This window comes from Bos indicus x Bos taurus, chromosome 9, assembly GCF_003369695.1.
Source record: "Bos indicus x Bos taurus breed Angus x Brahman F1 hybrid chromosome 9, Bos_hybrid_MaternalHap_v2.0, whole genome shotgun sequence".
NCBI classification, from domain to species: Eukaryota; Metazoa; Chordata; class Mammalia; order Artiodactyla; family Bovidae; genus Bos; species Bos indicus x Bos taurus.
Genome location: NC_040084.1, coordinates 52,824,126 through 52,847,110, shown reverse-complemented (window position 1 = coordinate 52,847,110; position 22,985 = coordinate 52,824,126). Strand labels below are relative to the sequence as shown.

At 41.5% G+C, this 22,985-nt stretch overlaps 1 protein-coding gene across 6 annotated transcripts in view; it reads left to right on the top strand.

Moving 5' to 3' along the window:
• KLHL32 (kelch like family member 32) overlaps positions 1–22,985 on the top strand; it is a 218,441-nt gene that overhangs the window by 82,723 nt on the left and 112,733 nt on the right. For 5 of the 6 annotated variants that reach the window (XR_003512614.1, XM_027551368.1, XM_027551366.1 and 2 more), the window contains one exon: positions 10,185–10,292. The exons of the other annotated variant lie outside the window; for it this stretch is intronic. Coding sequence is in view for 4 of the 5 variants with exons in the window: in XM_027551368.1 (XP_027407169.1) it covers positions 10,185–10,292 (108 nt within the window). In the remaining variant the exon portion in view is untranslated. The remainder of the gene's footprint in view (positions 1–10,184; positions 10,293–22,985) is intronic. 6 annotated transcript variants of the gene reach the window in all.

The following is a 22,985-nucleotide window of genomic DNA, read 5'->3' as shown; positions in this document are numbered from 1 at the left end:
TATATTTTAATCACAGAATCAGTCTGCCTCCTCAGTAGCTCCACCTGTTCCTTTTCTCTTAAGGCTTTCAAGCTTGTCTGATATTACAGCCCTCTAAAAATTTCCTTTCTTCATAGCTGCTGCTGCTGCTAAGTCGCTTCAGTGGTGTCCGACTCTGTGCAACCCCATAGACAGCAGCCCACCAGGCTCTGCTATCCCTGGGATTCTCCAGGCAAGAACACTGGAGTGGGTTGCCATTTCCTTCTCCAATGCATGAGAATGAAAAGTGAAAGTGAAGTCACTCAGTCGTGTCCGACTCTTCGCCACCCCATGGACTGCAGCCCACCAGGCTTCTCCATCCATGGGATTTTCCAGGCAAGAGTACTGGAGTGGCTTGCCATTGCCTTCTCCGTGCTTCACAGCTCCTTCCCCTGATTCACGCAGACTCTATTTCACATCGGCGTGGTCACTCCTTTACGTGGACCCCGAATTCTGCCTTTTAGGACAGCTGTCAAAATGTAATCCAAGTTTGGTCTTAGTCCTTGTGTCTTTAGTAAATTTGAAAGACAGGGTTGTGCCAATGTCTGCCATGTCAAGACAGACCAAAAAGGTCTCTGTGTAGGAAAGATTCATACAATAATAGCTTATCAAGTTTATTCAATAAGGAAGAGTAAAAGTGCCATCCCTAAGTATCTGAAAGACATTTAAAAAGAATGAATTTCTTTATATGGTGGATAGTGAAGTGTTGAAATCCCATACCCATGGGGTACAACCATAGACTAGAAGGTACCAGAGGGCTTCCCTGGTGGCTCAGCGGTTAAGAATCTGCCTGCCGATGCAGAAGACATGGGTTCAATCCCTGGGTCAGGAAGATCCCCTGGAGAAGGAAATGGCAACCTACTCCAGCATTCTTGCTTGGAAAACCCCACAGACAGAGGAAGCCTGGTGAGCTGTAGTCCACAGGGTCCCCAGAGTCGGACATGACTTCACAATTAAACAACAACAAAGAGGATAACATCAGAGGCATCAAAGGAGTGAGGGATCTGAGAGGGTGACCTGAGGCTAAAACCAGATGTGTGGGTGTCATTTTCCAGAGTATCTGACTGGTGAGAAAGATAAATATAACCTGACTTCATGATGGGCAGTTTCTGGTTTTCATGTGTACTGTCTCTTTAGCTAAGAAAAGAACAGCTTGATTTGTGTTCTTTTTCCACTCCATTTTCCCTCAGTGGACCCAAGTAGTTGAAATATGGCCACATCCAGGAGGAGGAGAGTTCTAAGGAGAAGTAGGATAAACCATAATCATCCTGGTTTTGAAGGGCTCATTATCACCATGTAGTTAATTTAAGAAGTAATGTGCCAAGAGCAAAGCTATGAAACACAGATTCTTGGAGTAAACAAGCTACGTATTTGAAGATGTTGGGAAAATCAATATGTTTCGCAATTTTTAGCATATAAAGTGGATTTTTCCTTTACATGGTGAAGGTGAGGGAAAACTGGTATTTCAGAAATAAATTCACCTTTTTTCTGTCTGACTATATTTATAGTAATATTTTACCGTTTTCATTTGTTCTGACATTTTATTCTCTGAGAGTATTACTGTATTGTTTGAGGGAGACTTTTAAAAAGCCATAAATGTACAGGGAGAAAAAAAACACTCCAACCAAATATCCCCACTCTTTCAGGTCATTAAGCTCCTCAAATGGCTTGGATTGCTTTTGCATTTGTGAGATAAAGAAGGTAAATAGTCCAGTTTGAAACTATGGTCAAGACCCTTCTATCCTTAAAATCAAGGAAATGGGCTATTGTGGTTAATTGAACAGTCTCATCAGCTGAGATTTACTACCTGTTTTATATGTGAGGTATAACCAAAATGCAATAAAGGATAATCACCATTAACACTAAATTGAGCAAAATGTAATCTTTGTTGATTCAGAGGTTAGTTCCTATCTCTGTAATGCCTCATGGCCATTGTAAACATTACTAATTACAGAATATATAAAAGGCTTTGGGGGATCAGGCTGGGTCTGCCACAGTCTTTGCGAGTTGCTCTTTTCTATACCTCCTTTAGACATGTTTACTTTTGTTTGTCTCTCACAAAAGATAAGAGTTGAATGTGCCCCAAACAATCTAGTTATTTCATCTGTAAAATCATTTGTGTTCCTGATGAAATGAGAATTCACCATACATCTTGCTCCTATCCAGTGCAACTCCAAAGCTACATGTAGCTTACCAGGTAAAGAGATCATAATTTACCAACTAAGTGCCTAACGAAGTCTATCATCTGCCATTCTACTTATCTCTGAGGATGTAGTAGAATTGCCATCGGTCAGTTTTGTGGCATAATGTCCCAAATCCCAGCCTAAAATTGGTTGTAGCTCATCCTGTGACTGCATGACAACTAATGTGACCTAAGGAAACTTAATTCATGTACTGTGATTTTAGGACTCAATTCATGTCATTTCCGTGTGAATTACAGAAGGAATGGCACACTATAAATCCACAGCTCTATCTGTGGTAGGCACTTCAAGTGGATTGCATTCTCACAAACTGGGTTTTCCAGTAGAAAGATTTGTGGTGGTTGCAGCACATGATCAGCCAAGAGGAAGCTGTGATGACTGTAAATCTCAGCCTGGCCAAGGCTCTCCCAAAGACAAAACAGTGTGAACCAAGAAGGAGTCTGTGCAGTGTTTTCTTGTTTCTAAGCAGAAGCCTCCCATGCTTTGGCAGAATGTTGTGGCTTGATAGAGGACATTGCCATATGTTCTTACTTTTTTTCTAAATGTCTAGCTTTGAACTAATTTGGTAGATACTCTTTCTCTAACTTTTGGTTTTATCCCAGGGTCTAAAATGCCTTATATCCAGAAATTCTTTATGTCGAATTATTTTTGTTTATGATGATGTAGAAGAGCTGTTCATTATCTGCTGTTGAATTTTTAAAGAGTTTGTCAGGGCATTCATTCACTCGTTCATTGCCCTGTACTCATTGCACACACGTAATGCTTGGGTCTAGGGGCTTCATGGTGGAGAAGGCAAATATGGTGCTCACTTTTATGCACATTACAGTTTAACTTTTCAGTAAGTTTGATGCTACAAAATAGCACCGTGGTCTCATCACCTCTTCTGCTACCGAAGGAGACTCTTCTTCCCCATGGGCTCTAGCAGGTCTCCAGACATTCTTTAACAAGGTTAGGAAGCCTAGGTGGCTGGCATTTCACTGTGTCAGATGGCTGGGTTCTTCCTCATTTGGTGTTACCCAGTGAGGCACTTTGGAGAAGGCAATGGCAACCCACTCCAGTACTCTTGCCTGGAAAATCCCATGGACAGAGGAGCCTGGTAGGCTGCAGTCCATGGGGTCGCACAGAGTCAGACACGACTAAAGCAACTTAGCAGCAGCAGCAGCAGCAGCAGCAATGAAGCACTTCCTAATTGAGGTGCCTAGTAAATTTATTAAACTCAGGACATCGACTTTGATTTCTTAGTTCCCTTTTTAAAACATTTATTTATTTATTTTTGGCTACACTGGGTCTTTGTTGCTACGTGCAGACTTTCTCTGGTTGCGCCAGGTAGGGGCTACTCTTCATTGAGGCATGCGGGCTTCTCATTGCGGTGGCATCTTTTGTTCTGAGCACAAGCTCTAGGTGATCAGGCTCAGTAGTTGTGGCACACAGGCCGACCTGCCCCACAGCATGTGGAATCTTCCTGGACCAGGGATCAAACCCATGTCCCGTGCATTGGCAGGCAAATTGTTAATGACTGGACCACCAGGGAAGGACCCTTTTTTACCTCTTAATTCATGAGCTTTGCTGCTTTTTAAAAATAATGTGTTGTTTGTAACATTAAGTTTCTAGGACCAAATGATATGATATCAGAATGGAAGTTAGGTGTTTTTAGAAAGGGAGGTGATGGTTTGTACGATGGAGTCAGTCCTTAAAGTAGGGTGTAGGAGTATGTGATGAATGTGAAGTCCTGTGGCCAGACATAGGAATTTTGAATGGAATTGTCATTAGGAAAGTCTTTGAGAGGAATGGATTTGGGCAGAGGGTGGGTGGAGAAGGCTGTTTCTTAGCTCTGGATTAGAAATGAGTTTCTATTTATTGAGCATCTACTCTGTGCCAGGGGTTATGCTTGACATTAATCTAAACATCAAGTCAACCCTGTGAGGTTGTTATCGTCCCCATCTACAGATAACAGCCTGAGATTCAGAGGAGTGAACAAATTATCCAAAGGCCATGTGTTCAAGGTAAATAGCCTCCATGACCAAGTAGGTTATAGAACCAGGATATGAATCAGATGTGTCTTCTTGCACAACCTATGACCTTAAAAATATGACAGGTTTCAAAAGACAGTTGTTAGAAATACACAGGTAACACGTGTTCATGATAATGATCCAAATAATGTTATATGTAAGTGGAGTAAAATAGTAGTTCCTTCCTTCCCTCTATACTTATACTCTATAACATAACCACAGTGACCAATTTGTGTTGCTTTGTTGCTTATACAAACATGTAACATTTTTTAGGGGTTATATTCTTTTCCCAACTCTGCCAAGCCAGGTTTCAGGTTCATAGCTCACAAATCTCTGGTTGAGGGTGGAAACCTGTTCTATGCAATATTGTCTTGGTTGCTTTTGAACGATCCTTATGAAAACAGATTCAAAAAACTCCCTTGGCAGGTTGTTTTGTTCTTTAAACCTTACTCTAAAAAGGAACATTTTCCATTTCATTAACCTAGATAATTTGTTTGCAGTTTGAGTCATTTCTGTCCTGCTCTGTATATGGTTTGATGGAGAGCAGCTGGTTACCATATCAGGTGCAATTACAACTTGGAAACCTGAAAAAAATCAAGTTAATGTGGGAATATTAAAAACTGAAACACTCATCTCATGTTAAAAAAAAAGGACACTGAAAGCAGCGGAAATTTCTTTCAGTTTCTTTTAAAAGAAGCTATAAAAAGTCTAGAAACAAATTTAGAATTACACAGATTGAAAGTTTTCTACTGTAACCTATGCTTTTTAATTTTTAAATTTCAGATCTACAAATGCCTAAGCAGAATCCACTTAACACTAAGTCTTTCCTGTGAGCATTTTTATCTATAGCCATGTTTGATTTAAAAAATAAAACAAAGCAAAATAAAAAATTCTCAGAACTGATACTTCTTATATGTCAATTCTTTTAACCAGAGAATACATAGGAGAAGCTTCATTCTATTTCATTGTTTTTGCAAAGTATAAATTATTTCACTAAGAGCTTGCCATATAGCAGGTACTCTACTGAATACTTTATATTACTATTATATAACCTTCAGGTTCATGAAGGGGCGCAATTTTTAGCCCCATTTTTCAGATAAGAAAGCTGAATCACAGAGAGGGTATGTGTTTGTCCGAGTCACCTGTGATTGTTCAAACTCTAAATTTTTGGTTACAAGTTTGCTGTTTATCACGGTTCTTCACCGATCAAGTATTATGTAAATTTGCCTCTAGTGTTCTTAAGCTATGCATAGTACCTTTATTGCCAATGGCATCAGTGGGAAGTCAGATCAACTCACTAACTCACCAAGTTGTCAAATTTGCCATATTGACCATTCACCTTTGACAATTTCTAAATGAATATTAGATTTCATTTATTCATGATAAAGTAAATTTTTGAAAGTTAAATATATTCTGAATGTTTGCTATTTAATCTTACAATTGTATATGCTACATGTTACATACTCCCAATGTCTTTAGGACACTTTGAATATTATTTTTTATTTTATCACATTGTAAGCATTTAAAATATTCTTTACAAAATTTCTCAAATGGTAAGAGAACAGTAATTTTGTATTTCTAACAAGTTAGAATGTTAACTATAAGTTATCCAAGAGAATCTTATTTATTATGAAACTTAAAACTCTTACTGTGTGAAATAGAAATGAGGACCTCAAGAAAGAATGTTGTTGTTTAGTCACTAAGTTGTGTCTGGCTGTTTTGCAATCCCATGGACTGTAGCCTGCTAGGCTTTTCTGTCCATGGGATTTCCAAGCAAGAATACTGGAGTGGGTTGCCATTTCCTTCTCCAGGGGTTCTTCCCAACCCAGGGATCAAACCTGCCTCTCCTGCATTGACAGACAGATTCTTTACCACCCTCCAGAAAGAATAAAGGACCATCAATTAAATCCACTCATTCCATACATATTAATTTAAAACATAAAGAATTGTGAAGCTCAAAAGTGAATTTGTCAGAATAAAATATTGGTATAATATGAATATTAATCCATTGGCAAAACAAAAAAAAATCACTTTGTAAAATTAAAAATATTTAGTATGAGCTTAAATAGTACTCACATGTTCAGTAATTTGCTTGAAGGACTCATACAACTCACTGAAAGCTTGTATACTCACAGATATGGCTTATTTCAGGGGATACAAATCAGAACCTTTGTTTGAGGAGGCCTTAAAAATAGCTGTGAAAAGCAAAGGAGAAAAGGAAAGATATACCCATTTGAATGCAGAGTTCCAAAGAATAGCAAGGAGAGATAAGAAAGCCTTCCTCAGAGATCAATGCAAAGAAATAGAGAAACACAATAGAATGGGAAAGACTAGAGATCTCTTTAAGAAAATCAGAGATACCAAGGGAACGTTTCATGCAAAGATGGGCTCAATAAAGGACAGAAATGGTATGCACCTAACAGAAACAGAAGATACTAGGAAGAGGTGGCAAGAATACCTAGAAGAACTATACAAAAAAGATCTTCACAACCCAGATAATCACAATGGTATGATCACTCATGTAGAGCCAGACATCCTGGAATGCATAGTCAAGTAGGCCTTAGGAAGCATCACTACGAACAAAGCTAGTAGAGGTGATGGAATTCCAGTTGAGCTATTTCAAATCCTAAAAGATGATGCTGTGCAAGTGCTGCACTCAAATATGCCAGCAAATTTGGAAAACTCAGCAGTGGCCGCAGGACTGAAAAAGGTCAGTTTTCATTTCAATCCCAAAGAAAGGCAATGCCAAAGAATGGTCAGACTACCACACAATTACATTCATCTCACACGCTAGTAAAGTAATGCTCAAAATTCTCCAAGCCAGGCTTCAATAATACATGAACTGCGAACTTTCAGATGTTCAAGCTGGATTTAGAAAAAACAGAGGAACCAGAGATCAAATTGCCAGCATCTGCTGGATTATTGAAAAAGCAAGAGAGTTCTAGAAAAACATGTATTTCTGCTTTATTGACTATGCCTAAGCCTTTGACTGTGTGGATCACCACAAACTGTTGAAAATTCTGACAGAGATGGGCATACCAGACCACCTGACCTGCTTCCTGAGAAATCTGTATGCAGGTCAGGAAGCAACAGTTAGAACTGGACATGGAACAACAGACTGGTTCCAAATCGGGAAAGGAGTACGTCAAGGCTGTATATTGTCACCCTGCTTATTTAACTTATATGCAGAGTACATTATGAGAAACACTGGGCTTGATGAAGCACAAGCTGGAATCAAGATTGCTGGGAGAAATATCAATAATCTCAGATAGGCAAATGACACCACCCCTATGGCAGAAAGCGAAGAAAAACTAAAGAGCCTCTTAATGAAAGTGAAAGAGGAGAGTGAAAAAATTGGCTTAAAACTCAACATTTAGAAAACTAAGATGGTATCTGGTCCCATCACTTCATGGCAAATAGATGGGGAAACAATGTGAGACTTTATTTGGGGGGGCTCCAAAATCACTGCAGATGGTGACTGCAGCCATGAAATTAAAAGATGCTTACTCCTTGGAAGAAAAATTATGAGCAACCTAGATAGTATATTAAAAAACAGAGACATTACTTTGCCAACAAAGGTCTGTCTAGTCAAGGCTATGGTTTTTCCTGTGGTCATGTATGGATGTGAGAGTTGGACTGTGAAGAAAGCTGAGTGCCGAAGAATTGATGCTTTTGAACTGTGGTGTTGGAGAAGACTCTTGAGAGTCCCTTGGACTGCAAGGAGATCCAACCAGTCCATCCTAAAGGAAATCAGTCCTAAATATGTATTGGAAGGACTGATGTTGAAGCTGAAACTCCAGTACTTTGGCCACCTGATGCGAAGGACTGACTATTTGAAAAGACCCTGGTGCTGGGAAAGATTGAAGGCGGGAGGAGAAGGGGACGACAGAGGATGAGATGATTGCATGGCATCACCGACTCAATGGACATGAGTTTGAGAAAACTCCAGGAGTTGGTGATGGACACATAGGCCTGGCTTGCTGTAGTTCATGGGGTTGCAAAGATCGGACACGGCTGAGCAACTGCACTGAACAAATCAGAACCAGCCAAGGGAAGAGACACAAAGCGCAGAGTCCAGAAAGGGACCCAACATGGATCATCCGGCCTTCCTCCGCCTGTGGAGTCCTAGCCTTACCCGCTCTTGCCCAGACTCTGTGACAGTATGCACGGGGGACTGCCAGCCCGGGAAGCTCTCTCAGGTTTTCGGTGTCCAGAGCTTTTATTGGTGTTTACTCACAGTCATCCTGTGTGGCTGACCTTTCATCTCTAGCCTCTCCTGGAGGTCAGACTACTAGCTTTGGTCCCTTGCTCCTCTGGAGGTCACAGCTGATACAGTATGAACCAAAGCTCCCATCATAAATCATGTTGTTATACTGTCAGTGGTCATAGCCCCAGAGAACAGAGATACTCCTTTCAGGCAGGATATTCTTAGGCCTGGAGAGGTCCTTTGGATAAGGTTAATTCTTCACTACATAGATGTACAGTTTTCTAAATAGTGTATTTCATCATCAGTGGTCCAAAATAGAATATTATCTTTATTACCTGTTAAGTTGAACTTGTTATAAGTGTACAAATTAGTGGTTTTCATTTTTTAAAATTTTATTTATTTATTGTTGGTTGTACCACGTGGCTTATTGGATCTTAGTTCCTTGGCCAGGGATTGAACCCGTGCCCTTGACAGTGAAAGTACAGAGTCCTAGCCACTGGACTGCTGGGAAATTCCTGCATTTTTTTTTAATTTCAAAGTTTTCATTTGACAAACTGATTTTCAATCCGTTGGCCATTTGGAGAACTGGTTTGGGGGCAGATTGATTTTCACTGAATATCTTAAGACAGTGGTTCTCAGATTCTGGTAAGCTTCAGAATCACTTGGATGGCCTATTACAACCCAGGTTACTGGTAGCCCGCCAGGCTCCCCTGTCCATGGGATTTCCCAGGCAAAAATCCTGGAGTGGGTTGCCATTTCCTCCTCCAGGTCTAGGTTGCTGCTGCTGCTGCTGCTAAGTTGCTTCAGTCGTGCCTGACTCTGTGCAGCCCCGTAGACGGCAGCCCATCAGGCTCCTCTGTCCCTGGGATTCTCCAGGAAAAGAATACTGGAATGGGTTGCCATTTCCTTCTCCAGTGCATCCATGCATGCTAAGTTGCTTCAGTCGTGTCCGACTCTGTGAGACCCTATGGACAGCAGCCCACCAGGCCACTCTGTCCATGGGATTCTCTAGGCAAGAACACTGGAGTGGTTTGCCATTTCCTTCTCCAAGGTCTAGGTTGCTGCTGCTGCCGCTGCTGCTAAGTCGCTTTGGTGGTGTCCAACTCTGTGCGACCCCATAGACGGCAGCCCACCAGATGGCAGCTCCCCTGTCCCTGGGATTCTCCAGGCAAGAACACTGGAGTGGGTTGCCATTTCCTTCTCCAAGGTCTAGGTTAGAGCCCCATTAAATTTATACTCTAAGGAGTTCCCAGGAGATGCTAATGTTGCTGACCCAGGGGCCACACTTTGAGAACCACTGGAATAGAGTGTGATGTATGTCAGGTGTGAGGAAAGAGATGCGTCACTGAAATGAGGCAGGGAAGAAAGGCGGAGAAGTCTGGGAACAAGGCACTGCTTTCCGTGTCCTGTTGGCAAGAAAGTTTGGGAATGCTCCCCATTTTAGGTTAGCTGTGGGACCCCAGGATGGAGACAGTGAGTTCAGGGAGAGAACCTGAACCCAAGTCACCCTCAGAGAACAGCTGCGGGATTCAATGCTACTCTTTGTATGAGGCACGCAGGGCCCTTTGTGTGTTACTGTAACCGGACACCAGAGTGATTTGCAGTGGCTTGTGTGAAGGAAGCCTTGTGGAAGCATTTCAGAAACCAAAATCAATCTTTAACTTGTTTCTTTCTTAATTTCTCTAGGACTTCATTGTGTTCCCTTGCTTTTTAAGTCCCGTAACTGTCTTCCTTTCTCTCCTACCTCAGGCCATGTTCAGTCTTTGTATGGTGGAAAGTGGTGCTGACGAGGTGAATTTACACGGTGTGACCAGTCTTGGCTTAAAGCAGGCTCTGGAGTTTGCCTACACAGGACAGGTATGGTACCAGATGTCATCCGAGAGGCTTAACTTCACATGACCAGAGGAGATTATCCTTGAGGAATGAGGTCTAGGTATTTTTCTTGTTATTCATGTCAATGTTGAAAAAAAGTTTTGCCTCCACTTAATAACTAAAATAATAGAAAGGTAAGTAGAACACTTTGATTTTAAATATGACCCAGGAAACATGGTATTTTAATCTTAGCTCAGTGGCTTGCTTATACGATTTTTAAATATCTTAAGGGATTATCATATGGGAGAGTTTGCAAGATAACTCGAATTTTCGTTGTTATCAGTTCACTGAAGCTCAGTGACTCAATCATGGCTTTATTGACCAAAAGTGAAAGTGAAGTGACTCAGTCGTGTCCAACTCTTTGCAACCCGGTGGACTGTAGCCTATCAGGCTCCTCCGTCCATGGGATTCTCCAGGCAAGAGTACTGGAGTGTGTTGCCATTTCCTTCTCCAGGGAATCTTTCTGACCCAGGGATTGAACCCAGGTCTCCTGCATTGTGGGCAGATGCTTTAACCTCTGAGCCACCAGGGAAGTCCAAAAGACCAAATTAAAGCTTTAAAGAGCTATGTCTAACATCTTGGCACCCTATCCTCTGCATTTATTTCAGGGTCAGGGCCTCAGATTAGAATGTGATGGTTTAAAAGCCAAAGTTTGTTCAGCACTAAAATCATTAGAGGACCTACAGGAATCTCCAGAGCACATTCATTTTATTTCTTGCTTTTTAAATGAAAGTAATGGTGACAACTAACATATGTTAGTGTATGACTGTCAGAGAAAATCAAAACAAGACTGCATATGAACAGTATGAACAGAGATCTGAAGCTTCATCTTTCTTACCTCATTGCATGTTAGTGAAACAACTATTAGAACACACGAAACCCATCCTTATAGAATTATGTTTAAATTGAGATGTAATATTTTTAAGATTTATTTTTGATATGGAGCATTTAAAAAGTCTTTGTTGAATCTGTTGCAGTATTGCTTCTGTTACTTATGTTCTGGTTTTTTGGCTACGAGGCATGTGGGATCTTAGCTTCCAGATCAGGAATCGAACCTGCACTCCCTGCATTGGAAGGTGAAGTTCTAACCACTGGACTGCCAGGGAAGTCCCAGTTGAGATGTAACTGACATTGTATTAGTTGTAGGTATACAACAGAATGATTTTCATTATGTACAACAGAATGATTTACATCAAAACAATTACTGTAATAAGTTTTAATTAATGTCTGTCACCACACAAAGTTGACAGATTTTTTTGTGTGATAAGGATTTTTAAAATCTCCTTTCATAGCATGTTTTAGGTATACAGTACAGTATTGTTAACTATAGTTGCCATGTTGTACATTACAACCCAGGACTTATTTATCTTAAAACTTTTATATCTTATAAAAGTTTGTACCTTTGACCCCCCCCTTCACCCATTTTGCCCACCCTCGTCACCCCCTACTTTCATTTGAGAGCTACTCAACTATGTCAGTGGAGAAGGCAATGGCACCCCACTCCAGTACTCTTGTCTGGAAAACCCCATGGACAGAGGAGCCTGGTAGGCTGCAGTCCATGGGGTCGCTAAGAGTCTGACACGACTGAGAGACTTCACTTTCACTTTTCACTTTCATGCATTGGAGAAGGAAATGGCAACCCAGTCCAGTGTTTTTGCCTGGAGAATCCCAGGGACAAGGGAGCCTGGTGGGCTGCCGTCTTTGGGGTCACACAGAGTCGAACACGACTGAAGTGACTTAGCAGCAGCAGCAGCAACTACGTCAGACCAGATACCGAGTAGTTATTTATCTTCTTTTATAGTGTTTTGTTATTTAATTTCATTTCATCCAACTTATGTTCAGTGTCTTCTGTGCTAAAATAAGGGCTGCTGCTTTTGGCAGGCTCACATCCTGGTGGGGGAGAGTCATATACATGATTCCATGTCCTACTGTGGTGGGAAGCATAATAGCAGAATATGAGACACAGTGGGGACAAAGGAGAGGATGTGGTTAACTTGGTTCCTCAGTGCAAACCTTCACAGAGAACGCAGGCAGATTCTTTACCAGCTGAGCTACAAGGGAAGCCCTTTGAAGGGTAAGGAGACTGCTAGGGAATAGGGAAGAAGTTTGCAGAAGAACAAATGTGTGTGTGTGCACTTAGAACAAAGTTCTAGGGGGGAGACAGAGTTGCATTTATTCTGCCCAGTGACCCATTCTTGATGTTGCATCCCACAACATGTCACCAGAGGTGACAGTCTTGCAGCATATACAGCAATAACTCATCTTTTCAGACTGTGCACTGAAGGGACAGGAAGTGGGCTGGCATTTCGTGGAGCACCCTCTTCAGGAACAAGGGCACTGCCCTGGGCATTTCATGTGTGCTGTGTAGCCTAATACTCTAGACAGCTCTGAGGAATTTAGTGATCCTGTTGTAAAGACGACAAGCCCTGGAAGGTGCAGTAAATGACTAAGATCAATCTCCCAGGTTTGACCCAGTGAGTCAAACCCAGTCCTCCTAATTTTGAATCCTTTCCATTTATTCTTAGCCCTTTCTTAATGCTCTATGTCATTAAGAAAAAATTAAGTCATATTTGTTATACCTTGATTAAGGAGATGGGGAAGTATTTGGACGTTTTAGAAAGCGAACTCTTGGGAGAAGGCAGTGGCAACCCACTCCAGTACTCTTGCCTGAAAAATCCCATGTATGGAGGAACCTGGTAGGCTGCAGTCCATGGGGTCGCTAGGAGTCGGACATGACTGAGCGACTTCACTTTCACTTTTCACTTTCATGCATTGGAGAAGGAAATGGCAAACCACTCCAGTGTTCTTGCCTGGAGAATCCCAGGGACGGGGAGCCTGGTGGTCTGCCGTCTATGGAGTAGCACAGAGTCGGACACGACTGAAGTGACTTAGCAGCAGCAGGTTCCTTTAGAGGAAAGAGGGATGCCCTTGTGCATCAGTTGAATATCTCAGTTGGCACGACTCTGAACCTCAGTATCTTCACATAAGGTTGGTTATAATCAATGTCACCTCCAAGATTAAGTTTGCTGTTCAGTCGCTCAGTTGTGTCTGATTCTTTTGCAACCCTCTTATTGTCACCCACCTGGCTTCTCTGTCCATGTGATTTTCCAGGCAAGAATACAGCAGTGGGACTCCATTTCCTTCTCCAGGGGATCTTCCCAACCCAGGGAGTGAACCTGCATCTCCTGCCTTAGCAGGCAGACCTTTACCACTGAGCCACCTGGGAAGCCCACTATTGGAGTGATGGGCCTTAATAACTCAAAAGTAAGCTCAGAAATAGTCTGGCCCAGAGTTGGAGTGGAGCATGAGAAACTGTTTTTAGGCACTACTAGCCTAGAATAGGGGAGAAGGCAATGGCACCCCACTCCAGTGTTCTTGCCTGGAAAATCCCATGGGCTGTGAAGCCTGTTAGGCTGCAGTCCATGGGGTCGCTAGGAGTCAGATACGACTGAGCGACTTCACTTTCACTTTTCACTTTTGTGCATTGGAGAAGGAAATGGCAGCCCACTCCAGTGTTCTTGCCTGGAGAATCCCAGGGACGGGGAAGCCTGGTGGGCTGCCGTCTATGGGGTCGCACAGAGTCGGACACGACTGACTCGACTTAGCAGCAGCAGCAGCCTAGAATAGAACAGCCTGGGTGCAAGTCACCATTGTGAGACACTGGCAACTAGCAAGCCAATCCTGCTGGTGCTCTGCTCAGGTGTTCAGGCCCCAGGGGCCTTGGCTGCCTTATTAAGCCATCTTGTATACAGTGTTGCACCAAGTGCCAGGACAGGATGAAGCGAAATAAACAGCCTCGGCCTCAAAACCCCAAGAGAGGAGATGGACTAGCCGTCCAGGTGAGGGGCCCTTGGGTGTTGTGGCCTTCTTGGGAGCAGCCTTAAAGGGAGACCTTGGAGGGTCTGTGGGGGCAGTTCTCTGTTTTCTCAAGATGGGGGCCAGGTTTGGATCCTAGGACTGGGGCCAAGTGGAGAATGTGATGGACATTCTGATCTTGGGGAAGTAGTTGGGGTTTGTCCCACAAGTAGACCTTTTCTGAAAATATCTTCTGGTTGTCTGGAGCTGTATCTGGGGGCTCACATGTATCACCTTGGAACTTTTCAAAGGTGAGGATCATAAATCCTACCTGCTTCCTAGGGCTGCTGTGAACGTTTAAGGCTGTAACCTGGGTAAGTTGTTTTGCCTGGTGCCTGGCACACAGTAAGCCCTCACGTGTACTGAATGGCATTGTGATAACAAAACCCTTATAGTGATATAACATCCAATATTAATGTATTAATAAAATCTTAAAAAAGGAAAAAAATAGAAAGTGAACTCTTTTTGATGGTTCTCCCGACCTGGGTGCTTTTCCAGTGCTGAGTTCATGAGGGCTCTGAGTTGCTGCATTTGTACTTTGTGTGTGATTATTCTTTGCTGCAGGGTGGAAGTTTGGTACAGTCTTTCTTGAACAACATTCATGGCAGTTTGGTTTCTTAAACACCAAAATGACTTTATGATAAATCTGTTTTCTCTTTGAAATATAAACATAGATGACGGCAAAAAATGGAATTGTAGTATACTTGGAAAATGCAAAAGAGCTTTGTCTTACTCTGGAAATGAAATGAACATTAAGCAAAGAGTTTAGAATAAAAATATGAATAAAAGCATGGTTCTTCAGTTTCTTGTTATTTACTATTGTGGACATTTGCTGAAAGATGGTCTTCAGCCATGATATGTATGTAGATTTGTAAAAATCTTGGGTTAACATTTAAATTATCTACCTAAGCTATTCCTGATAGTTGATTATACCTTCAGTCTGTTGTAGTAAGCATAGTATAAAATGTTAAGTATTTTAAGTGCCTGAAAATCGTTACTGCCTTGGGAAGAAAATTGAAAGTATAGAGTGGGTGTGATGAATGAGTACCACTGTGTAACAAGGTGTGTGTGTGTGTGTGTGTTCCTCCTACACACTGTTCTAAAGCATAGCCTTCTTAAAATTGGTCACAGATATCATCCAGGAAATTTTAAAGAAAAATCAAATTGTCCTCCTAATGCTAATACATCCTCTGAAAATGCATGCGCTTTTCTTATCAAGGCACACATGCACTCTGGCTTCACACTAGTTAGAGGCGTGCCCTTCCTGTGGGAACACCCTGCTTGGGTCATCACCTGAGCAGAGCCCTGCATGCGTGGCAGTGCTCGTGAGTGACCCTGCACAGCTGTACACAGTGGAACTGGCCATGGAGAGCAGAGGAGCCAGACTGCAAGTCCTGTTCTGGGCTGGCTCCAGGAGCTAGGTTAAAAGCAAAGGGTATGATGCAAAATTGTCACTGGCAAGATCTGCCAGAGGAAGAAAAAGATAAAGTGAACCTGAGGAAATGCCACCTTTTACTTACCGGTGAGCAAAGGGAATCCTGTTCCCCTGCTGTCCCTCAATCTCCTTGCTTTCCAACTCTGGCCAGGAGTCCATTCCTATTTCATTCCAGTCCTGATAGAAGAGATCTGAAAAAGAAGGGGGAAAAAACTGTCTAGGGATGGGAGGAGGGAAGGAAGCTCAGGAGTGATGGGATATATATATATATATATATATATATATATATATATATATATAATTATAACTGGATTCACAGTACAGTTGTTCTGTAATACTGACTGTTGTACTACAGAAACCAACATAAAATTATAAAGCAGCTTTCCACCACTTAAAATTAAATAAAACTTTTTTTAAAAAAGAGATTGGTATTGACATATGCACACTACTATATATAAAATAGATAACGAGCAAGTCCCCACTGAGAACTCTACTGAGTACTTTGTAATGACATATATGGGAAAAGAATCTGAAAAAGAGTGGTTATATTTATATGTATAACTAATTCACTTTGCTATACAGCAGAAACTAACACAAGATTTTAAACCAACTACACTTCAAAAAAATTTTTTTTAAAGAAGGATTCTAATGGAGATGTTACTTGCCTCAGATGATGCCTCAGAAAACCCAGCCAGTCAGTGAGGAGCACCTAACATCAAGACCCTTTCATAAAGATATGAGCACTGCTCAGCAAGTGTAAATGAAAAAAAACTGAAAGTGTTAGTAACTCAGTTGTGTCCGACTTTTTGTGACCCCATGGACTATAGTCCACCAGGATCCTCTGTCCATGAAGTTTTCCAGGCAAGAATACTTGAGTGGGTAGCTATTCCTTTCTCCAGGGGATCTTCCTAACCCAGGGATCAGACCCAGGTCTTGTGCATTGCAGGCAGATTCTTTGCTGTCTGAGCCACCAGCTCAACAAGCAGAAGAACATGTAGTCCTAAAGGTCTTTGATTATGCCCCTTGGAATTTAAGTAGGTAAGGGCCCAAAATGAAAGCAAATAGGACTGAGAACTACAATAAAGTTTGCTGTATTAATACTCTGGCTGCCATGATGTTAAGGACGAAAGACTATATGCCGATAATGTGATAAAGTGAAAGTTGCTCAGTCGTGTCCAACTCTGTGACCCCATGGACTATAGGATCCATGGAATTCTCCAGGCCAGAATACTGGAGCTATTCCCTTCTCCAAGGGATCTTCCCAACCCAGGGATCAAACCCAGGTCTCCTGCATTGCAGACAGATTCTTTACCAGCTGAGCTGCTGCTGCTGCTGTCGCTTCAGTCGTGTCCGACTCTGTGCGACCCCATAGACGGCATCTCACCAGGCTCCCCGGTCCCTGGGATTCTCCAGGCAAGAACCCTGGAGTGGGTTGCCATTTCCTTCTCCAATGCATGAAAGTGAAAAGTGAAAGTGAAGTCGCTCAGTCGTCAGGGACTAAATGCCTTCCATATAGTAGAGCAAGGGGTTCAAGCTCGTTGGCTTCCTCTTAACTTTCCTGAGAACTCTCCGTTCCATGTGTTCTGTCCTTTGCTGCCTGATGGAGCATTTCCAGAAACCCAGTAAAGAGAGAAACTGTGCACTCAATGATAGGTTTGTAGTCCCCTTTGAATTTCCCAGAGTACCCCTCTAGGTACTGCTAACTTTGCCAGCCATGAACCAGGCACACCGTATCTGGGCAGATGAAAAGGACTCTTTGATATCTGTTGTTTTCTTGCTTTTCTTTTCATATCCAGTAGCTCCAGCCTCTGGTTCCTCAGCATCATGGAAGAACCTATCTCTGGGGACACACATCCTGATTACCATTCCCTGGTGCAGAGAATGCTTTAGTAGAATCTCAACAAGGACATTTTGTATAACTATTAGTATTAATATTTTGAACGCTTTGGAAATCTAGGGAAGTGTGACATTCTGTGAAGTGAGAAATACTTTTTTTTTAGCTATAACTGTGCTCATGTAATCAGGAATTGAAAACTAGAAGACATAGCTCCTTAATTTTCTTGCTCTTGTATAGTCAAGGTTTTCTTCCTGATTCTCATTTGTTTATTTAATGTGTTCATGTGACTTTTTTATAGCCCTGATAAGGCAGACACTGTAGCCTTATTTTGATGATCATTGAAAGTGTATTTATTCTCTGCAGTGGAATACTTTTCTCTGGAGACCTGAGCGTCAGGCCTGGCAGCAGAGTGACAGGAATCTTAATTGGAACTGCCTTCTCATAAACCATTCCTTCAGGAAAAGATGTGTCACTTTATATGAGAAAAAGTCCCCATCAGATTTACTTATTATAAACATAACCTGGTGGAACTAAATGTTATTAGCACATGGAAAAAATCTGGGAGAAATATTTTTTAAATGCTTCTCTTGGGAGTAGCATTAGGACCATTCAGTGGTTTAAATACTTTAGCTGCAAAATTCTTTCTTCACCTGGCAGTACCTACAGAAGCCTGGCAAGTAAGAGGCCCCCAGGGTATGCACCCTGTGCCCTAGGCTCCAGAGCACAGAGTCTACAATCCACAGTCTAAGGAAGGATATTTTGAATTGTGCAGAAAGTGATTATTTTCTTCTTACCTTAATTCTTGTCGGAGTTGTGCCAGAGTCCATAAGTGGACTGTTGACATAGAAAAGTTTGAGAAGAGTGAAATGAAGGGGATAAGTTTGAATTCCATCAGTGAGTTTTCACGTTCTTGGATCTTTTGAAACTCTATATTATTGCCTTTAGAGAGATTTTCTCTCTTTTTTTAAATCAGTGGATTATTGAAACAAATGAGCAGATGTGTCTGCTTAATGTTTTGGGGTGAGGATGTTACAGGTTTCCATGTGTGGCTTCCTAGAAAGTGTCAACCAACTTGACAGACAGGGACCATATGCCAAATGAAATTTTTATGGCTTCTCAGGATGTCAAGTAAAACGATAAATCCTTGATGTGGTTAGGTAGTCAAAGCTATAAGGACAGGTTGGGGACCTAAACATGTATTGTGAAAAACTGAGAAGTGAGATTTTAAAAGTTCCGGTCCTGCCTGACCCCAGAAGCTTACTTTTCTCAGCTGAGGACCCAAGAACAGTGTCAGTGGACCCAAAGCCTGTCTGTTCCTCATGGTCGACAGCAATTCAAGGTGAAGGTCTGTGGGAGCGCCCCTGCCTGTAGAGCAGGGTCAGTTTTAACTGACAGTTTGCCTGTGCCGGCCTGTTATCCCTTTCAGTTCAGTACAGTCTCTCAGTTGTGTCTGACTCTTTGCGACCCCATGGACTGCAGCACGCCAGGCCTCCCTATCCATCACCAACCCCCGGAGTTTACTCAGACTCATGTATTGACTCATATCCCTTTATCCCTCATGAAATCCCTGTGTGTGTCTGCTCAGAGAAGACTCAGGCTGTGGTTTGTACTGCAGGCATTACAGAGCCATCTGCTCAGCATAGCAATGTCTAAAATGTTGCAGAGAGAGGAAGTCTAACTGTGGCCACACTTCTGAGGTCAGCTTTCCAATTTGGTAATAAAACTGATGATTTTCATTTTTAAAAAAAAAGTTATTTCCTGGCTTTTTCTTAACAATTTGTAAATTTAGGATTTCTTAGTTGTCTGATAGTCACTCTGCAGAAACAGAATGGCCCGTCACCCACTCAGCGTTTGTTGCAGTGTTGAGACTGATAACAGCACACATGGACCAAGCGGATAGGAAAGCGTTTCTCATTCACATAGTGAGGCTTTTGGGGCTAAAAGCGTGGGTTCCAGTAGGTCCAAATATGTCTTCAGAGGGCAAGTAGGGGTGATTGATCAGCGTTGGTGTTTATTGTGCTTAGGAGGTGGGGCTGGAGGATTCTCCATGTAGCCAGTGGCTTGTGTGGTTTGAACTTTCCACCAGCATCAAGGGAGAGAGACCTCAGACTTTTCCTGTATTTTCCCCCAGGTGTGGAGCAAGCAGGGAAGAGGGAGTGGTGGGGCTTGAGAGCTGTCACCACACATCAAAAATGGAGACGGACTCCATTGTGTTCGTGTAGCATTTTGCTTGAGTGATAGTCACATTTTAGACACAGACATTTTCCTTTGGCACACTGTGAAACTCAGACACTTATTGAAAACAAAATGTGTTTGAACAGTATGCTCACAGCATTTATAATCTTTCTTGGCATAAGTTCTGTGCTGCAGGACCCATTGTGGCCTAAGGGACTTGAGCTCATGCATACAGAACATGCACACTGATGACACTCAGAGGGTCTCTGGATATCTGAGATAATATTAGATGACAAGGATGCGTGTGACCCCTCTCTGTTTTAACCTTGTCTTCATTATACAAAACTTTATTTAAATGAGCTGGATTTGTTCCTTGGGTCCTCCTCTCTCCCTCCCACACTCTACCTCCCAGCGCCACCTTATTGCCAGGATGGTGAATAGAAAGAGAAATGTTTCCTGTGTGCTCTTGATAATGGCTTTATTGTCACAAGTGGAGCAATAAACAATCCTTTCTTTTCTATTTGATGTCCTCCAAAGTAGAAAAAAATAATATTCAGTAACTCAAAAGAGTAGATCAGCCCCATTAAGCTAACTCAGGGTGGATTTTACAGTTCTGTGCACTTGTTTCTCTCGGTTTTGGCAGAAAGTCCCATTGCTAGACATTTTTCATTTCATCATGTCCATCTGAGTTTTTCCTTTGCTATGGCAGATGAGTAGCAACTCCTGTTCAGAGTATTTCTAAGCAGACATCATTACAGTTGTGTTCTTTCTTGATCGTTGGAATTTCTGAAGGTTGGCTATATTCCGAATCATTCCCTAAGGAAATTGTGACCCTTCCTTTAGGTGTCTCATGAAATCATCTGAGTGGAGGGAGCTTACCAGTATATTTAGTGGAGATTCTTGATTAGCTCTTTAGTTATCATAAGAAGATGTCAGCCTATTGATAGCTTTTTAAAGGACATGAACTTTTCCCCTTATTCAGCAAAAGAGAATAATTACATTCCAGCCTCAGCCTGTTTGCTAGAAAGCTCTCACTAAAAGTTGACTGGGAGGAATTATACATACAACGAATTCTCAGAAGATACGCAGCCTGCCAGTCTGGCTTGGTGGTTCTCAACCACATCTATCAACCCTTAATATACAAGGCCACCTTTACTATCCTGAAATGAAATTCCTAATAATATAACTTACCCACACAAATTACTCTAAACACTAGTAAGAATATCTTGTGTGTGTGTTAGGCACTCAGTCATGTCTGATTCTTTGCGACCCCATGGACTGTAGCCTATGGCCCATCCATGGAACTCTCTAGGCAAGAATACTGGAATGGGTTGCCATTTTCTTCTCCAGGGATCTTCCTGACCCAGGGATTGAACCTGGGTCTTCTGCATTGCAGGCAGATTGTTTACCATCTGAGCCACCAGGGAAGCCAAGAATATCTTAACCATATATAAATAACAAACAGAAGGAAATAAAATATATTGAAAATAATGTGCAGTTCAGTATGTAGAGGCTGGAGCAAAACTCTTCACAAGACATAATGAAACACTTGCCTGTATACAGCTACAGGTAGAATCCTCATGCTGCATAGAGATGCGGAGTGACACAAAAGGATGTTTTGCTGGAAACAGAGATACCACAAGGGCATGCCCTAGGCAACATGATTTTCTGAAGTACTGAACAACTTTCTGTAAAATTCCTTAGAAAACAAAACAGTAGTCTTCTCTTGGTTTTTATTGTGGTAGCATTCCTGGAAAATTCAGTATATCTTGACGCAAAACAAATAGAAATTTGTCTATATGTAAAATAGAGTTCAATTCTGGGCTTAGGGTTTTATAAACAAGTTTTTCACCTATTTACATGTCTGTCTTCCCAAGTGGCTCAGTGGTAAATAATTCAATCCTTGGGTTAGGAAGATTCCCTGGAGAAGAAGATGGCAACCCATTCCAGTGTTCTTGCCTGAAGGATCCCATGGACAGAGGAGCCTCGATGAGCTTCAGTCCATAGGGTTGCAAAGAGTCGGACACGACTGAGCTTGCACGCAGACACATGTCCATCTTTGCATTTGGTGGCTGTCCTGTGCTTTGCCTGGCTGCTGTCCAATAAAGGCCAATAGTATTCCCCTTCCTGGAGCAACTAAAACTATCTGTATGCATTTCCAAATTGCTACCTATAAGGTTGTACTGCCTGCTTTAAGAACCACTGCTCATCTACTCTAAATCTTATGTCTAAATCAAGATATCAAGGGAGAAAATCAGAAAACTACATCTGAGTTTTGAAGAATCTCTATTAACTTTTACTTTTTATGCAAAGTTTACAAAATACACTTATGTTGGTATTAAAAGTATCACCAGATAGGTCATTCAATGATAGTCATAATGTCTGAAGGAAATTTTCCATTAGATCTCAGGGCCTGGAGAATCTAGAGTTCATTTCAGTATTTTCATCTTTTTATCTTGTATTAGGCTACATTTTCTTTTTTGATTTTAATGCTAGGAGGCTTAGAGCTGTATTTGCAGGCCATTATTAATAGTTATGAAGATACATATACATATATACACACGTATCTCTCCTCTAAACATCGCATTGTTTCCTATTTTCTCCTGGCTCGAATGACGTTTCTAATCTTTAAATGCTTGTACTGATGCCTCAGATCCTGCTGAAAATGAGTATATGTAAATAAGAACAGTGAATGAAAATATTTAGGAGCCCTATCTGAAAATTTCTGGAATCCCAGGGGGTACTTTAGGGTTATTTAGGCATGAATAAAGTGGTGCTACATCCTGTTAGTTCTGCCTCCAAAAATGGAGTGTCTCCAGAATCCCAGGTTGTTCCACAAATAAGCCATTCTACTTGCTTCCTAAATTTTTTCCACCCCTATTTTCAGAACTAAAATTAAGAAGTGTGCAAATTTTGTAAAGATAAATTACTATTTTTCATCTTTTGAAAGTGAAAAAGATGTTTATACAAACCTAAAGAATGAAAGTGAAAAGCCAAATTCACTCAAATTCTCACTAACATACTGTATGTTATTTTTCTGTTCTTTTCCCCTGGCCTTTCCCCATCTCCTGAGTAATATAGATTTTTTTTGTGATTATAATTTAATGTCTTTTCTGGAATTAGATAAAAGTACATTTATCTATAAATTCATAGTATATGCTGCTTTATTGTAATACAGGTTTTTTTTAAACAGGTTTGGATTATTTAAAATAAATTTGTAGACCTGGAATCACTTGATCAAGAAGAACGTGTTTTTTGTGAGAGTGCCTTCTGAAGTTTTGCAACAGCTGCTATTGGACAGTGAATTTTATAAACTTCTTGTCTTAAAAAAGAATTCTTGAGCCCTCTGCTGGAAGCATTTAGTATTTCTATTGAG